Raw genomic sequence first — 15,820 nt, 5'->3', positions numbered from 1 at the left:
CATTACGTCCTTGCTTTTAGATTCCAGTCCTCTTGAAATGAATGCTAACATTCTATTTGTCTTCCTCACCGCCGACCTTCACGTCACATGCTGGTGATAATAAACCTGATTCTCATTCTGATTCTGACCCAATCTGCAAGTTAATTTTTATGGAATCCTGCACGAGGGCTTCCAAGTCCCTTTGCACCTAGGATTTTTTAATTTTCTCCACATTTAGAAAATAGTCTATGCTTGTATTCTTTCTACCAAAGTGCATGACCATACACTTATCAATGTTGTATTCCATCTGCCACTTCTTTTTCCAATCTCCTAATCTGTTTGTCCTTCTACTGCCTTTCTGCTTCCTCAACTCTGTCTGTCCTTCTACTGATCTTCATATTGCCTGCAAATTTGGCCACAAAGTCATAAATTCTGTCATTGAAATCATTAACATATGATGTAAAAAGATGCAGTTTTAAACTTAAACCCTGCGTTATACCACTAACCAACGGCAGCCAAGCAAAAAAGGCTCCCTTTATTCCCTCCCTTTGCCTCCTGCCAATCAGCCAACCCTCTATCCATGCTACATGCCATACCACAGGCTCTTATCTTGTTAAGCAGCCTCATGTGCAGCATCACGACAAAAGCCTTCTCAAAATCCAAGTACACAACATCCACCAATTGATCCAATTCTTGGTAGATACAGGAAAATATGGATTCAGAGTTCAACTAGATTTCCACTTTGATCTCTCAAAGGTTCATGCCCTGATACCCTTTGGAACGTTCATATTGTTTATGGAAACAAAACAGAGTGTGGTTGTGTATGGGGGAGGGGTGGTGGGGGAGGATATTACAGCTGAGTTAAAGATGGATCTACCCTAATTGACTCGAAGATCCTTTTGCAAATGCAAGTGTCAGTGTGTGCACACCAGCTTACATGTGGCATAACTCAGTGTCATTAAACACCTGGATACAACGTGGAAAAGATTAGTTTAAAATATATACTTAATATAACGTGGAGATTCAGGATTGCCACTCCCAGCTCCACTGTCGTAGACATCATGGTTTCACAAAGAATTGCTTCTGTCTGTGCCTGCAGAGAAGCTCTCAGGAATATTTTTAATTTTTTTATTATTGACACAATGATCAATTCATTATGATTATGGCTGTTCCTCAGTCTCAATAACAAAATACTGGACTCTTTCCCATACCCCTTGATATCTAGAAATGTATCCATTTCCTATTTTAGGTATATCAGTCATGTCTAAACTTTCCATGGCAGAGAATTCACCGCCTTCTGAAAGAAGAAAATTCCCATTGTCTCAGTCCTAAATGATTTACCCTGCATCATGAGACCTTGAGTTAAGGCACTGAAACCCATGCAGCCGGGGAACATCTCCTCCATACAATAACCTATCAAGCTCTGTCAGAAACTTGTACTTTCCAATGTGATGAAGGGTCTTGAGCTGAAATATCAACTCTTTTCCATAGATGCTGTCAGGCCTGTTGAGTTCCTCCAACACTTTGTTTATATTACTTTGATTTCCAGCATCTGCAAGCTTTCTCTTGTTTGTGATTCTACTCTTCTAAGCACTTTTAATAGTCCTACCAAGCAAAGAATCAGTCTGGTGATCCTTTGTTGCACTCCCTGTATTGTAAACACATTCCTTCCTTGGGTATAAAACCCAAACCGCATATAGTATTCCATCTGTGGTCTTACCAAAGTCTTGTGCAGCATTAATAACTAATGCAAAGTTGTATCGTGCTGTGCAACCCCACATGATCATCAATGGCCCCCTTCCTCCATCCAACAGCACCCTTTCCTTTGCCAGTGTCAACTCTGTCCATGTGTGAATCAGTGTCCTTCACCCCCTTGCTCTACTAATCGCTGCTGTGTCTCCGTACTGATCCCTGCCGTACTCCTAGTAATTATTCTCCCTCTAATTGTTAGCCCTCTGTTACTAATTACAACCCATTCCTGCATCAATTGCTGCCTTTTTCCCTATTCAGATTGCTGCCCAAATCTCCACACCATCAGTGATACCATGTTCGAGGCATCACTGCCCTTTCTGGTAAGATGGCGCGTTTGGATGCAGTGGCCTCTTGGAGGCCAACCAAAGGTGTTTTTTTTTTGTTAAAAGTGTTTTTTGCAATTGAAAGACAATTCTACTCTAAGAACTTCGGGTGCTGCAGGACTGACCCATCAGTGCGCTGCCCATTGATCTGAGTAGCTGGACCGGTGTTGTCAAAGGAGCCGGCCAGGTTGCCGGGGAAGGAGCCGGCCTGGATGCTGGCCTAGATGTCGGAGGAGCTTGTTTTGGGTTCGAAAGAGCTGACTTGGGTGCACGCTGTCTTGCTGCCTGCTTCTCGAAGGTATATTGGAATTGGCGTATAAAGGTGGCTGCAGTATAACTGTGGGTGATTGTCGCAGATGTTTCACTTGTGATGGAGAGACTTTGTTGGACATTGTTAAAGTAAGTTGCTGTAGGTCTTCTTCCCTTGATTGGTGGTGAGACAAGTGCTGTGGGAGCTGCGTAGCCTCAGGTGTAGCAAGGATTAGGCTTCAAGGTGCAGGCAAAGCGGCATCAACTTCATGGACTACATACAGATTACAGAGGAGGAGGTATTTGCTACCCTCAGGCCAATTAGGATGGATAAATCCCCAGGACCTGACAAGGTATTCCTTTGGACTCTATGGGAGGCAAATACAGAAATTTCATGGGCCTTAGCAGAGATATTTAAATCATCCTTAGCAACAGGAGAGTTACCAGAAGATTGGAGGATAGCCAATATTATTCTGCTGCTTAAAAAAGGCTCTAAACAGAAACCAAGAAATTATAGACCAGTGAGTCTGACATCAGTTGCAGGAAAGTTATTGGAAGGTGTTCTAAGGGACCAGATCTCTAAATATTTGGATAGACTTGGACTAGTAAAGGATAGTCAGCATGGCTTCGTGTGTGGTAGGTCATGTCTAACCAATCTTATGGAGTTTTTTGAGGAAGTTACCAGGAAAATAGATGAAGGCAAGGCAGTGGGTGTTGTCTACATGGACCTTAGTAAGGTATTTGACAAGGTATCACTTAGGAAGCTGTTCAAGAAGGTTTATTGTTTCAGCATTCAGGTTGTGGTAGAAATTGGATTAGGTATTGGCTTTCTGGGAGAAGACAGAGAGTGGTAGTAGAAAGGTTGCCTCTCTAACTGGAGACCTGTGACTAGTGATGTGCTGCAGGGTTCACTGCTGGGTCCTTTGTTGTCTGTTATTCATATCAATGATCTGGAGGATAAGGTGGTAAACTGGATCAACAAATTTGCAGATGACACTAAGATTGGGGGTGTAGTGGACAGTGAAGAAGGCTATCATGGCTTGCAGAGGGAACTGCACCAGCTGGAAAAATCGGCTGAAAAATGGCAGATGCAGTTTAATGCAGACAAGTGTGAGGTTTTGCACTTCAGCAGGGCCAAACATGGGTAGATCTTATACAGTGAAAGGTAGGGCACTGAGGAGCATGGTAGAACAAAGGAATCTGGGAATATGGATACATAATTCGTTGAAAATGATGTCACAGGTAGAAAGGGTCATAAAGAAAGCTTTTGGCACATTGAGTAATCAATGCATTGAGTAAAGGAGATGGGATGTTATGCTGAAGTTGTATAGGGTGTTGGTGAGGCCTAATTTAGAGTATTGTGTGCAGTTTTGCTCATCTACCCCTAGAGGAAAGATGTCAATAAAGTTGAGAGAAAACTTACAAGGATGTTACTGGGTCTGGATGACCTGAGTTATAATGAACGATTGAATAGGTTAGGATTGTATTCTTTAGAATGTAGAAGATTGAGAGGAGAGTTGATAGAGGTAGACAAAATTATGAAGGGTATAGATACGATAAATGCAAGCAGGCTTTTTCCATTGAGATTGGGTGGAACTGCAACCAGAGGTCATGGCTTAAGTGTGAAAGGTCAGAAGTTTAACACGAACATGAGGGGTAACTTCTTCACTCAGAGGGTTGTGAGAGTGTGGAATGAGCTGCCAGCACAAGTGGTCCATGCAAGCTTAAGTTCAACATTTAAGAGAAGTTTGGATAGGTACATGGATGGTAGGGGTATGAAGGGCTATGATCCTGGTGCAGGTTGTTGGGAGTAGGCAGTTTAATTGGTCTTGGCATGGACTAGATGGGCTGAAGGTGTTTCTGTACTGCACATCTCTATGACTCTATGATTCATATGACCAGGTGAGGGGATGCCAGAGACAGTGCGGCATGGCGTCCGTGTTTGGCTGGGGGCTGGCCTCTCCTGTTGATGCTGCCCTCCCGTGTTTGATCAGTTGAATGACAGGCTGGCTTGCATGTGTCTATGCACTGCCCGAAGACTGTACCATAAATTTGTAGGATATGTTGCTCAGGATCTTGGACTATATGAATTGTTTTTTCATGTGAATGTTTTCTTTGCTCGCTATTTTGAATGTGCTGTGTATGTTTTGCACCTTGGCCCCAGAGGAACACTGTTTCGTTCAGCTATATCTGTGTATGATTGAATGAAAATAAAACTAGGTTTGATTTGATTTGATTTTTTTTTCCTCTGTGCTGATCATTATTGCTGATTGTTAACCTGCTTGACTGACTTGCTTAAGGAAACCAATTTAAAACAATTAGGTTCTGATGCAAAACTAAATTGGCAGAAGTACACATTGTTGCAAATAAAGTTCAAATCAGAAGTTTGGCATGTTCATCTTTTGAAAAATAATTGTAAAACTTCCTTTCAATAGACTCAATCTACAGGTGACCATTTCAATCACTGATATATTGGAAGAAACCACGGAAGGGATGAAGATTGCGCCACCTGGAGAGCTGTTTGCTGTTGTTCCAATGCCTCCTGCTCTGACTAACTCAAATGAAGGCTATCTATTTAAGAGAGCAGTTAAAACTGCACTTTTAGCACCAAACCCTTCCTCCAACAATGATGTTTATGAGGCTGCCATCGTCCAAGTGGCTACCACTGAAAGTCACATTGCTTTGAAACTCTCCCAGCGATGCATCACTGGCCTTGGTTACTGCAAGGGTTTCTCCTCCAATGTAGAGATTCAGTTTCAGTTGGACCGGCTTACATTTTGCTTCAGACATCGAGCAGTGGACAGGCTTCTCCATGAGCAGATTGTCTTCCCAGACTTTACCAACTGTTGCATTCCTCAGTGTTCTCAATCCATTCCAATTGGAAACCAGAAGCAATGTGATGCTGTGAGCTTTATTACAGGACAATGCCATGGAAACAAAACAGTGCCCCCTCTTCTCATTTATGGCCCTTTTGGAACTGGAAAGACGTTTACCTTGGCAAAAGCAGCAATGGAAATAATAAGGAGACCAGAAACTAGATTGCTTCTATGTACGGAAACTAACAGGTGAGTGAATAGTTTTGCTTTTGTATCTGGTTTTAGCAGGAATATATACTGAAATATTTTATTAATTAATGAAATATTCAAAAACTAATGCATACTATTTTAAATAATTTTAGAACTTCACAATATTGGTACTATCAGTCTTAGCTGATGCTGTTTTGAATGGGGCAAATAGTGATGTGCAGATGAAGCTTCAATGAAAAATATCAGTATCATTGTTAAAAGTACTGTCCAATGACTATATAATACATAGCACTTCTTTCACATTTTAAGGCTCATGTTAGCACATGGTATAAACAAAGCACTGTAATTTTTCCCATTCAGTTTTGAAGATTGGTGGGCTGTAAGATAACTAATGGGAGGTAGTGGCTGTACATATACTTAGTGGCTATTTTCTTAGGTATAACTAATCTTAGGTACACCTGCTCATTAGTGCAATATCCAATCAGCCAATCATGTTGCAGCAACTCAGTGCACCAAAGCATGCAGACATGGTCAACAGGTTCAGTTGTTGTTCAGACTAAACATCTGAATGGGGAAGAAATGTGATCTAATTGTCTTTTACTTTGGAATGATTGTTGGTGCTTGATGGAGTGGTTTGAGTATCTCAAAATTGCAGATTTTCTGGGGGTTTTACACACTACAGTCTCCAGAGTGTACACAGATTGGTGCAATAAACAAAAATTACATCCAGTGGGCAAAGGTCATGTGGGTGAAATCTCCTTGCGAATGAGAGAGGTCAGCGGACACTGGTTCAAGCCTGACAGGAAGGCAACTGTAACTCAAATATCTACACGTTATGGGGTAGTTTGTAGAAGAGCATCTCTAAGTGCACAGCAGGTTGAACCTTGAAGTGGCTACAGCAGCAGAAGACCATGAGCATACAGAAATACACTCAATGGCCACTTTATTAGGTACCCAATAAAGTGGCCATTGAGTGTATATCCCACCCTTAACAATAATAGAGTTCAGGATGTGTAGGAAGTTGAAGCTGAAGAACTTGCAACTCTCGTCAGCATATAGTGCTAGCTGGAAAATCCATCTCAGTCACTCTTGGAACAATGGGAAAGCCATCTTTTCCTAGTCCTGCAATTCCAATCTTAGATAATCTTTGCCAATAATTAACTGGGTAAACTACTGCACAGTTAGACCAGTGGGGATGCCAGACAAGATAGTGGAATGCTTTACTTGCGAGATCTGAGAAGGCAAGGAGACCTCCCGTGACCCTGACGATTACACCTGCAAGAAGTGCATCCAGCTGCAGCTTTTTAAAGATGGTGTTAAGGAGTTGGAGCTGGAACTGGATGAACTCTGCATCTGTCAACAGGCTGAGATATTGATAGATAGGACACGTAGGGAAGTAGTTACGCCCAAGGTGCAGGACAGAGGTAACTGGGTGACCATAAGGACGAGAAAAGGGGATAGGTGCAGAGTACCCCAGTCGTCATTCCCTTCAACAAACTGTTATCCATTATGGACATCCTGGAACATCTCCTCCATGACCTATAAATAAGCAGTGGAGCACCCTTTCGAACAGACTCATTCAGCTCCACTGTCACAAGGATCGTTACAGAAAATCTTTCCTATCAAATGCAATAAGCATATACAACAGTTAATTTCTGTGCAATAGGAGAACACACATCATAGTACAATAGTCTCTGTTTTATTATTTCATACATTATCAATGCACAGTATTGCACATTGGTAATTTATTAGTGTGTGTATTATTATTCTGTACTTTATTATTAGTTAAGTCTGCACACTGCTAAGTGTGTTTTTAAATGTTGTCTCCCACTTGGGATCGATAAAGTACTTATTATCATTGTTATTAACACCAGGTATACTGCTACGGATAGTTTTTTTCTGGGGGGCGGGGGGAAATGACCTAGCAGAGGAAAGCCATAGTGATCAGGTTTTTGCCACTGTGTCTGGTTCTGTAGCTCAGAAGCGAAGGTGGAGGGAAGAGGCTAGCTATAGTGATTGTAGGGGATTTATTGGTTAGGGAAACAGACAGGTTCTGGGACAACAAGATTCCCGGATGGTATGTTGCATCCTGGGTGCCAAGGTCAGGGACGAAGCTCAGATCGAATCCACGACATTCTTAAATGAGAGGGTGAGCAGGCAGAGGTTGTGGTCCATGTAGATACCAGTCACATGAGAATGAAGGGTGATGTCATCCTGCAAAGTAAGTTCAAGGAATTAGGTGCTAAACAGACTGGAGAGTTTGTCTGCTGAGTCCATATGGGTGGAACTGAGGAATAAGAAAGGGATGACAATGTTAATGGGATTGTATTATAGATCACCCAACAGGCCATGGGATTTAGAGGAGCAAGGTGGATGATCTTAGGACATGGATCAGCACATGGAACTATGAAGTTGTAGCCATTAGTGAGACTTGTTGCAGGTGGGCAGGACTGGCAGCTCAATGTTCCAGAGGTCCATTGTATTAGGCATGAAAGAACTGGAGAGATTAAAGGGGAGGGTTTGCATTACTAGTCAAGGAAAATGTCACAGCACTGCTCAGACTGATCAGGCTAGAGAGCTTGTCTACTGAGGCTATATGGGTGGAATTGAAGAGTAAGAAAGTTATGACTGGATTAATAGGATTATTTTGTAGACCACCCAATTGTCTGAGGGATTTAGAAAAGCAAATTTGTCGAGAGATTGCAGACTGTTGCAAGAAACATAAGGTTGTAATAGTAGGTGATTTTAACTTTCCACATATTGACTGGGATTCCCATACTGTAAAACAGCTAAATGAGATAGAGCCTGAGGGAGAAAGGGCAATGGTTTGCTTGTCCTTTCAGTGCATTTGGAGGATTTTGGGGGAGACAATGTTGGTGACAATTTTCCAGTGTCTTGAGATGCTAGTTGTAGCAATCCAGGACCAGAGTAGAGGGTATAAGTAATAAAAGATATTACAAATTAAAACTTATCAGTTGTTGATAAAATAATGGGAAATAATGCAGAAAGAAAACACATATTTGTTGAATATCAAAGTTGCTGGTGAACGCAGCAGACCAGGCAGCATCTGTAGGAAGAGGTGCAGTCGACGTTTCAGGCCGAGACCCTTCGTCAGGACTAACTGAAGGAAGAGTGAGTAAGGGATTTGAAAGTTGGAGGGGGAGGGGGAGATCCAAAATGATAGGAGAAGACAGGAGGGGGAGGGATAGAGCCAAGAGCTGGACAGGTGATAGGCAAAAGGGGATACGAGAGGATCATGGGACAGGAGGTCCGGGAAGAAAGACAAGGTGGGGGGACCCAGAGGATGGGCAAGAGGTATATTCAGAGGGACAGAGGGAGAAAAAGGAGAGTGAGAGAAAGAATGTGTGCATAAAAATGAGTAACAGATGGGGTACGAGGGTGGGGTGGGGCCTTAGCGGAAGTTTGAGAAGTCGATGTTCATGCCATCAGGTTGGAGGCTACCCAGACGGAATATAAGGTGTTGTTCCTCCAACCTGAGTGTGGCTTCATCTTTACAGTAGAGGAGGCCGTGGATAGACATGTCAGAATGGGAATGGGATGTGGAATTAAAATGTGTGGCCACTGGGAGATCCTGCTTTCTCTGGCGGACAGAGCGTAGATGTTCAGCAAAGTGGTCTCCCAGTCTGCGTCGGGTCTCGCCAATATATAAAAGGCCACATCGGGAGCACCGGACGCAGTATATCACCCCAGTCGACTCACAGGTGAAGTGTTGCCTCACCTGGAAGGACTGTTTGGGGCCCTGGATGGTGGTAAGGGAGGAAGTGTAAGGGCATGTGTAGCACTTGTTCTGCTTACACGGATAAGTGCCAGAGGGAGATCAGTGGGGAGGGATGGGGGGGGACGAATGGACAAGGGAGATATACTGCGTCCGGTGCTCCCGATGTGGCCTTTTATATATTGGCGAGACCCGACGCAGGCTGGGAGACCGCTGTGCTGAACATCTACGCTCTGTCCGCCAGAGAAAGCAGGATCTCCCAGTGGCCCCACATTTTAATTCCACATCCCATTCCCATTCTAACATGTCTATCCACGGCCTCCTCTACTGTAAAGATGAAGCCACACTCAGGTTGGAGGAACAACACCTTATATTCCGTCTGGGTAGCCTCTAACCTGATGGCATGAACATCAACTTCTCTAACTTCCACTAAGGCCCCACCTCCCCCTCGTACCCCATCTGTTACTTAGTTTTCTGCACACATTCTTTCTCTCACTCTCCTTTTTCTCCCTCTGTCCCTCTGAATATACCTCTTGCCCATCCTCTGGGTTCCCCCCATCCCTTGTCTTTCTTCCTGGACCTCCTGTCCCATGATCCTCTCGTATCCCCTTTTGCCAATCACCTGTCCAGCTCTTGGCTCCATCCCTCCCCCTCCTGTCTTCAACAAATAACAGGAATTGGATTTCCCCCTCCCCCTCCAACTTTCAAATCCCTTACTCACTCTTCCTTCAGTTAGTCCTGACGAAGGGTCTCGGCCTGAAACGTCGACTGCACCTCTTCCTACAGATGCTGCCTGGCCTGCTGCGTTCACCAGCAACTTTGATGTGTGTTGCTTGAATTTCCAGCATCTGCAGAATTCCTGTTATTTGTTGAATATATTGTCTAAGCCATTGATCAACATCACTTCTATCAGAAAATTGCATTTTCTAAAGATATTTTGAATGTGCAGACAGTGAATGAATAAATATGATACAAGTATGATACTGAAATATGCCATGTGGTTTAGTTATCTTGTCGATGCTTATACTCATAATATCAGTTAAATTACAGATTAACTAGAAATTTCTTCTTGCGACTCCAAAACAAAACAGCAGTACTGTGCATTTGAAACCAGCTTGACTTGAGGAAGAGCAATACTATCCCTATTTCTGTTTCTTTTCAACCCCTGATATTCTGATGGGAATTTTGCTAGTGCCAGACCCTTTTTTTTCTGGAGTAGTTATGTCTACAGTTATGCAATACGTAAACCAAGTTTCCAGTGAGTATTTAAAGTGTATATGACTCAAAAATAGTCTTATTGTGTTTCTTGCACCTGTTCTCTGAGGATAAAACATGAGCGAACAGGACCAATTAAGTGTGACAGTGGAAAAGTATATATGGAACTGGAGGAGATAGCAGAGGTACTTAATGAATACTTTGCTTCAGTATTCACTACAGAAAAGGATCTTGACGATTGTATGGATGACTTACAGCGGACTGAAAAGCTTGAGCATGTAGATATTAAGAAAGAGGATGTGCTGGAGCTTTTGGAAAACATCAAGTTGGATAAGTCACCGGGACCAGACGAGATATATCCCAGGCTACTGTGGGAGGCGAGGGAGGAGATTGCTGAGCCTCTGGCGATAATCTTTGCATCATCAATGGGGACGGGGGAGGTTTCGGAGGATTGGAGGGTTGCGGATGTTGTTGCCTTATTCAAGAAAGTAACTTGGTTTATCTTGCCTTAAAAGTATTCTTGTTGCATCTTGGGCTGCAGGAGTCCACACCCGAGTGACGGATATCTTGAAATGCTATGGTATAAATCCCTCTTAAGCCAACTTCTCTGTTGCTGAATCAAAATCTCACACCATCTAGGTGCTTCCACTGTTCCTCTGTTACTGCTAGATATAACAAGCAGGACACAGTGACCAGTTCAATGACAGCCAGTAGATGAGATACGATTCTTATCCAGGAACTAATCACAATTGTTGAACCCAACCCACCTCTTCTACTAATTCAATAAATGCTGCCCCATTGGATAACAGCTGTATGTCTTTCTGTTTCACTCACTCACTTTGTCTTTGTGCTTATTCCCAAATTAAGCATGCTAAGTGACATTATGATTGTTCAGTAGTTTGGTTATTGATGAATTAGATTCAGTTAAGCAAAATCATATCAAAATTTACTAAGCTGTTCTTCCAGATTTAATGGGTCTCATAATATCAAAACTTGTTTCTTTCTCTCGGGGTAAGTGTGTATGATTCTGTACTCTATCAACACTACCTGAGTAGGTTCAACATGAATTGTTGGTTGTACAGCTGGGCACCTTCAATTATTTCCAAAAATAAAGGCAGTTACAGTTGTGGTTACATAATACATATCTACCCCCAGAGGAAGAAATAGCAATACAAAATTGATAATAGTGCAACAACCTTATGATTGGTGAGTTACACAACGTACCACACTTTTTTCATTGCGTTTCCTTCTTTCCTGGAGCCTCAACAGATTCTCCTTTCAGTTTTTTGCAATCATTTTTGCATTGAATCTGACCAAGACAAGCCTTGCCATCTTCATTCTTGATATAGGAGTCTCTCTTTACAACCCACAAGTGATGAGTGGTTGTGCTTTGACCAGAATTAGTATCAGAGTTCTGAAACAAGGATTCCAGCCCGTATCCTATGAGAAGGAAATCTGAACTTTAAAAATCTCGTCAATCTGTTTATTTTCATGCCTGGATGTAAAAATGTTATTTTAACTAATACATTCATTTAAGCAACTTTGCTTAATATGAGGTTCACAGCAGGTTGAGTTAGAGCTATGAGTGCTTTTGTGTACTGACATCATTACTTGGCAGTAACGGTACAGCAGGGAACCAACCTTAAAACCCTTGGCAGTTCACTTACAACCCTCTATGTTTATCCTGATTTTGTTTCATTACAAACTAACCTTTGCTCAGATTGATTATTCTATCCTGACCAAACCATAGAAACAAAACTGTTTTAGTACATGTTCCAATTGTAGCGAAGGAGAGTTAATCATTGTAATTTTCATTCCATGAGACAAAAAGTGTTCTTAAATGTAACTAAATTGAACTAAAACATATTTTCTTTTGCAGACCTGTTATTGGTTTACAGCTGCAAATTTTATAACTTTAAGTTTGAAATATATCTTGAAAATGCAAACTCCTAATATTTATTCAGCCATATAAGAATATCCTTTTAATTGTTTTCCATTTGAAAAGTAATTCATTAGTCCTGTCAATGCAGTGTATACTCAAGCTACTCTAAGAGCAATAACAGGATGGAAATGTTTTATTTTTACTTCATTGATCTTTTACTTCTTTTTGATCAATGTTTTGAATTACTTTCAGCTTCTTAACCTCAGGATTATTTTATACTGTAGCTGCTGATCTCTATCAGATCTCATCGTCAGCTGCTAAATGCTGACTTTGGATGAATAGCCAAGGTCTTTGCTCAAAAAGCAAAGAGTGCATCTACTGTTCCTTCAGCCCACAGATCACACACACTTGGTACTGGAATTTGCAATGATTGCAGGTTTGCCAAAGGGCAGATGTTCATAGACTGCATCTGTGTAATATACTCTGAGTAGAGAAGTTCCTAGCAACATCCTGTCAGGACTGAGAGGGCTGTTCTTCATTGGCTTGTCTGTATGACTCCATGGTATCATTCTCCCATCTACTTCTAATCACTGGTACATTGTAGAATTGGTGTACATTGGTATACATACATCCTTTAAACAGTTAGTTGTTGAGGTTGCAACTGGTACACTAAGTATGCCATTACAGCTGGTACACTTGAATAGGCCATCTGGGAGGCATTGTATTTGATCCATAAACTGAAGTTGACCAAGCATGTCTTTCAATATTGTTTACCGCAGATAAAATGCTTAGATCTAACTAATGAGCTCATTTACCTCTTATTTCAGTGCTGCAGACTTGTATGTCAAAGATTATTTTCATCAATATGCTTCTGAATTTCCTGAAGGAAGACCCCTACGATTGAAATATGTCAAGAAGGACCCCATTCATACTGACCCAATCACAATAAAATACTGTTTACTTTCAAACAATTCATTTGCTGCACCTGACAAGTGTATCTTGGAATCATACCGTATAGTCATCACCACGTGCATGGAGGCAAAATTGTTCTCAGAACTCGGCCTTCCTCCTGGATTTTTCACACACATTTTAATTGATGAAGCTGCTCAGATGTTAGAATGTGATGCACTAATTCCATTGGGCATTGCAGGAAATGAGACTCGGGTTGTCCTGGCAGGAGATCACATGCAAGTGACGCCAAAGCTTTTTTCAGTTGAAGATAATGAGATGGCAGACTACACCTTACTCAATCGCCTGTTCCAATACTACAAGAGAGAAAAACATGAAAAGGCGGCTAAAAGCCGCATAATCTTCAAGGAAAACTATAGGTCGGTGAAAGAGATCATTGACTTTGTGTCAGTACAATTTTATGTGAGAAAAGTCGATGTTATTCAAGCAAGTGGAGACGTCCAACGCCACCCGACGTTCTATCCTTTAATGTTTTGCCATGTTCAAGGGACCAGTAGATTCGACCCTTGCACTTTATCCTGGTACAATGAGCTTGAAGTTTTTCAAGTTATTGAAATGGTAAAATCTATTGCGGAAAGCTGGCCCAGTGAATGGGGAAAACTGAATCAAATGGAAATCTGTGTTGTATCTTCCGAATTACATCAGGTAACATGGCTCAAAATTATATACTGATATGACTTAAACATCTGTCAAAGAATAAGGTTGTCCCAAAAGGTGCTTTGAAGTAGATTTAAATTCTTGGGACATTTAAGATAGTTGGTGCCAACATTTACATTTTTCTGCCAAAAAATAATTTTTAATGGTGCTAAGAGTTAGTCTTATTTTCTGAGTGCTGCCCTTGCTGCCTATCTTTAAGAATGTGTGCCATTGTTTCAAAGGCATGGTCACGTCTTTACCAAGGAAGAAGTACAGGCACGAAAGAATGGTTCCAACTTTAATACAACTTTGCACAACTGGATATGCATCAAACTGTATGAATTTCCTCCCATTTAAAGGCATTTTCACTTACTTAAAAAAAAGACATTTGACTGATTTCCTTTGGTGTTTGGTCCAATTACACAACTGTTCAATTGTGTAATCTCACCATTTTGTTTCATTGTTGTTTTAAGTGCAGAAGTCTTTAAGGAAATGATGTGGTTGAAACTAGAGGAATATTTGCTGACTTCTAGTTTTCTGCAGTAGCTAATTAAAGACAGGCATTTGCCTAGCAGTGTATTGTTTTGGTATTGTTTTGACTGGGAGAATGAGAAAAACCACAAAGAACAGGAAATGCTGATAAATAAGCAAGTTGTAAGGTGATTTTGGTTAATGAAGGAGTGCAAGGATAATGAAGAAGAAGTATTTATTATCATTGTCTCTAAGCTGTTCCTTGACTGGTCAGATTGCAGTTCTTAGATTTTTTGTAAGTGAAAAATGTTGGGGTGAGGAAGTGGCAAGGCGGGGAGGAGGGAGAGAAGAGGTGCATGTTTACACCACCTGCAGTTTGTAAATAAGATGGAAGTGTGGGTGACAGGGCATTGGGATGTGAGAAAATCATCTAGGTGTGTAGACATCATTATCTTCAATAATTTCAGTCCTGCCATTGTCCGTGATGTTCGCATTGATCATTTAAACAATGCAGTGTTGTCATCTTCTCGTGGTTCAAGGCATGCAGGCACACTTCTCTTCCTGTAGTTGGCTTCTGCTGTCTTTGTTCTACATGACCTTGCCTTGCAAGATAATTTGAATTATGTCTTTGAGCATTGTGGAACTTGTTTGTAGGAGTTGTGAGAGGGAGGAGGGAGGTGTGGAAGTTCTACCAGTGGTCACTGTATGGAAATGTGACACACCCAGATTTAGAGTTTATTGAAAGGGAAGTGTTGGTGATTTGGTGAAGTGGAGGGTACAGAGGAAATGATTGGCACTCTGTGGATGCAGAGTGTGCCATTAATAAAAGTCACTGCTGCTATTCACTGCAACGCTTCAAATCTTGCACCTTTCAAAGTTCAAAGTAAAATTTATTATCAGAGTACATACATGTCACCACATACAACCCTGAGATTCTTTCTCCTACGGGCATGCTTAGCAAATCTATAGAATAGTAACTGTAAACAGGATCAATGAACAACAAGCTGTGTAAATGCAAATATAAATAAATAACAAAAATAATGAGCATGAAATAACAAGATAAAGAGCCCTTAAAGTGAGACCAAGGGTTGTTGGAACAACCTTGTTGGAAATAGAATTATCCTCTTTTGTTAAGGAGCCTGATGGTTGAGGGGTGGTAACTGCCCTTGAACCTGGTGGTGCAAGTCTTGAGGCATTTGTACCTTCTAGCTGATGGCAGCAGCAAGAAAGAGCATGGCCTGGGTGGTGAGGATCTTTGATAGATGCTGCTTTTCTACAGCAGCGTTTTATGTGGATGTGCTTAATGGTTAGAAGGGTTTTACCACTATCATTTGTAGGATTTTCCACTCAAAGGCATTGGTGTTCCCATACCAGTCAGTACACCTACCACCACACATCTACAGAGGTTTGCCAGGGTTTTTGATGGTATGCCAAATCTCCGCAGACTCCTGAGGAAGTAGAGGTGCTGTGCACTTTCTTTGCAATTATATTTATATGATGGGTCCAGGACAGGTCCTCTGAGGTAGTGACACCCAGGAATTTAATGTTACTGATCCAGTTCCCCTCCCCCTGCCCCCTCCCC

General features: G+C 41.7%; 1 protein-coding gene across 2 annotated transcripts in view; it reads left to right on the top strand.

Moving 5' to 3' along the window:
- The window catches only part of helz2a (helicase with zinc finger 2a), a 131,305-nt gene that overhangs the window by 48,321 nt on the left and 67,164 nt on the right, over positions 1–15,820 (top strand). For both annotated transcript variants that reach the window (XM_072240296.1, XM_072240303.1), the window contains exons 7-8: positions 4,739–5,368; positions 12,990–13,776. In XM_072240296.1, coding sequence (XP_072096397.1) covers positions 4,739–5,368; positions 12,990–13,776 — 1,417 coding nt within the window. The remainder of the gene's footprint in view (positions 1–4,738; positions 5,369–12,989; positions 13,777–15,820) is intronic.

This window comes from Mobula birostris, chromosome 2 (genome assembly GCF_030028105.1).
Source record: "Mobula birostris isolate sMobBir1 chromosome 2, sMobBir1.hap1, whole genome shotgun sequence".
Taxonomy (NCBI): domain Eukaryota; kingdom Metazoa; phylum Chordata; class Chondrichthyes; order Myliobatiformes; family Myliobatidae; genus Mobula; species Mobula birostris.
Note: the sequence above shows the minus strand (reverse complement) of the source record. Positions and strands in the feature narration are given on the sequence as shown.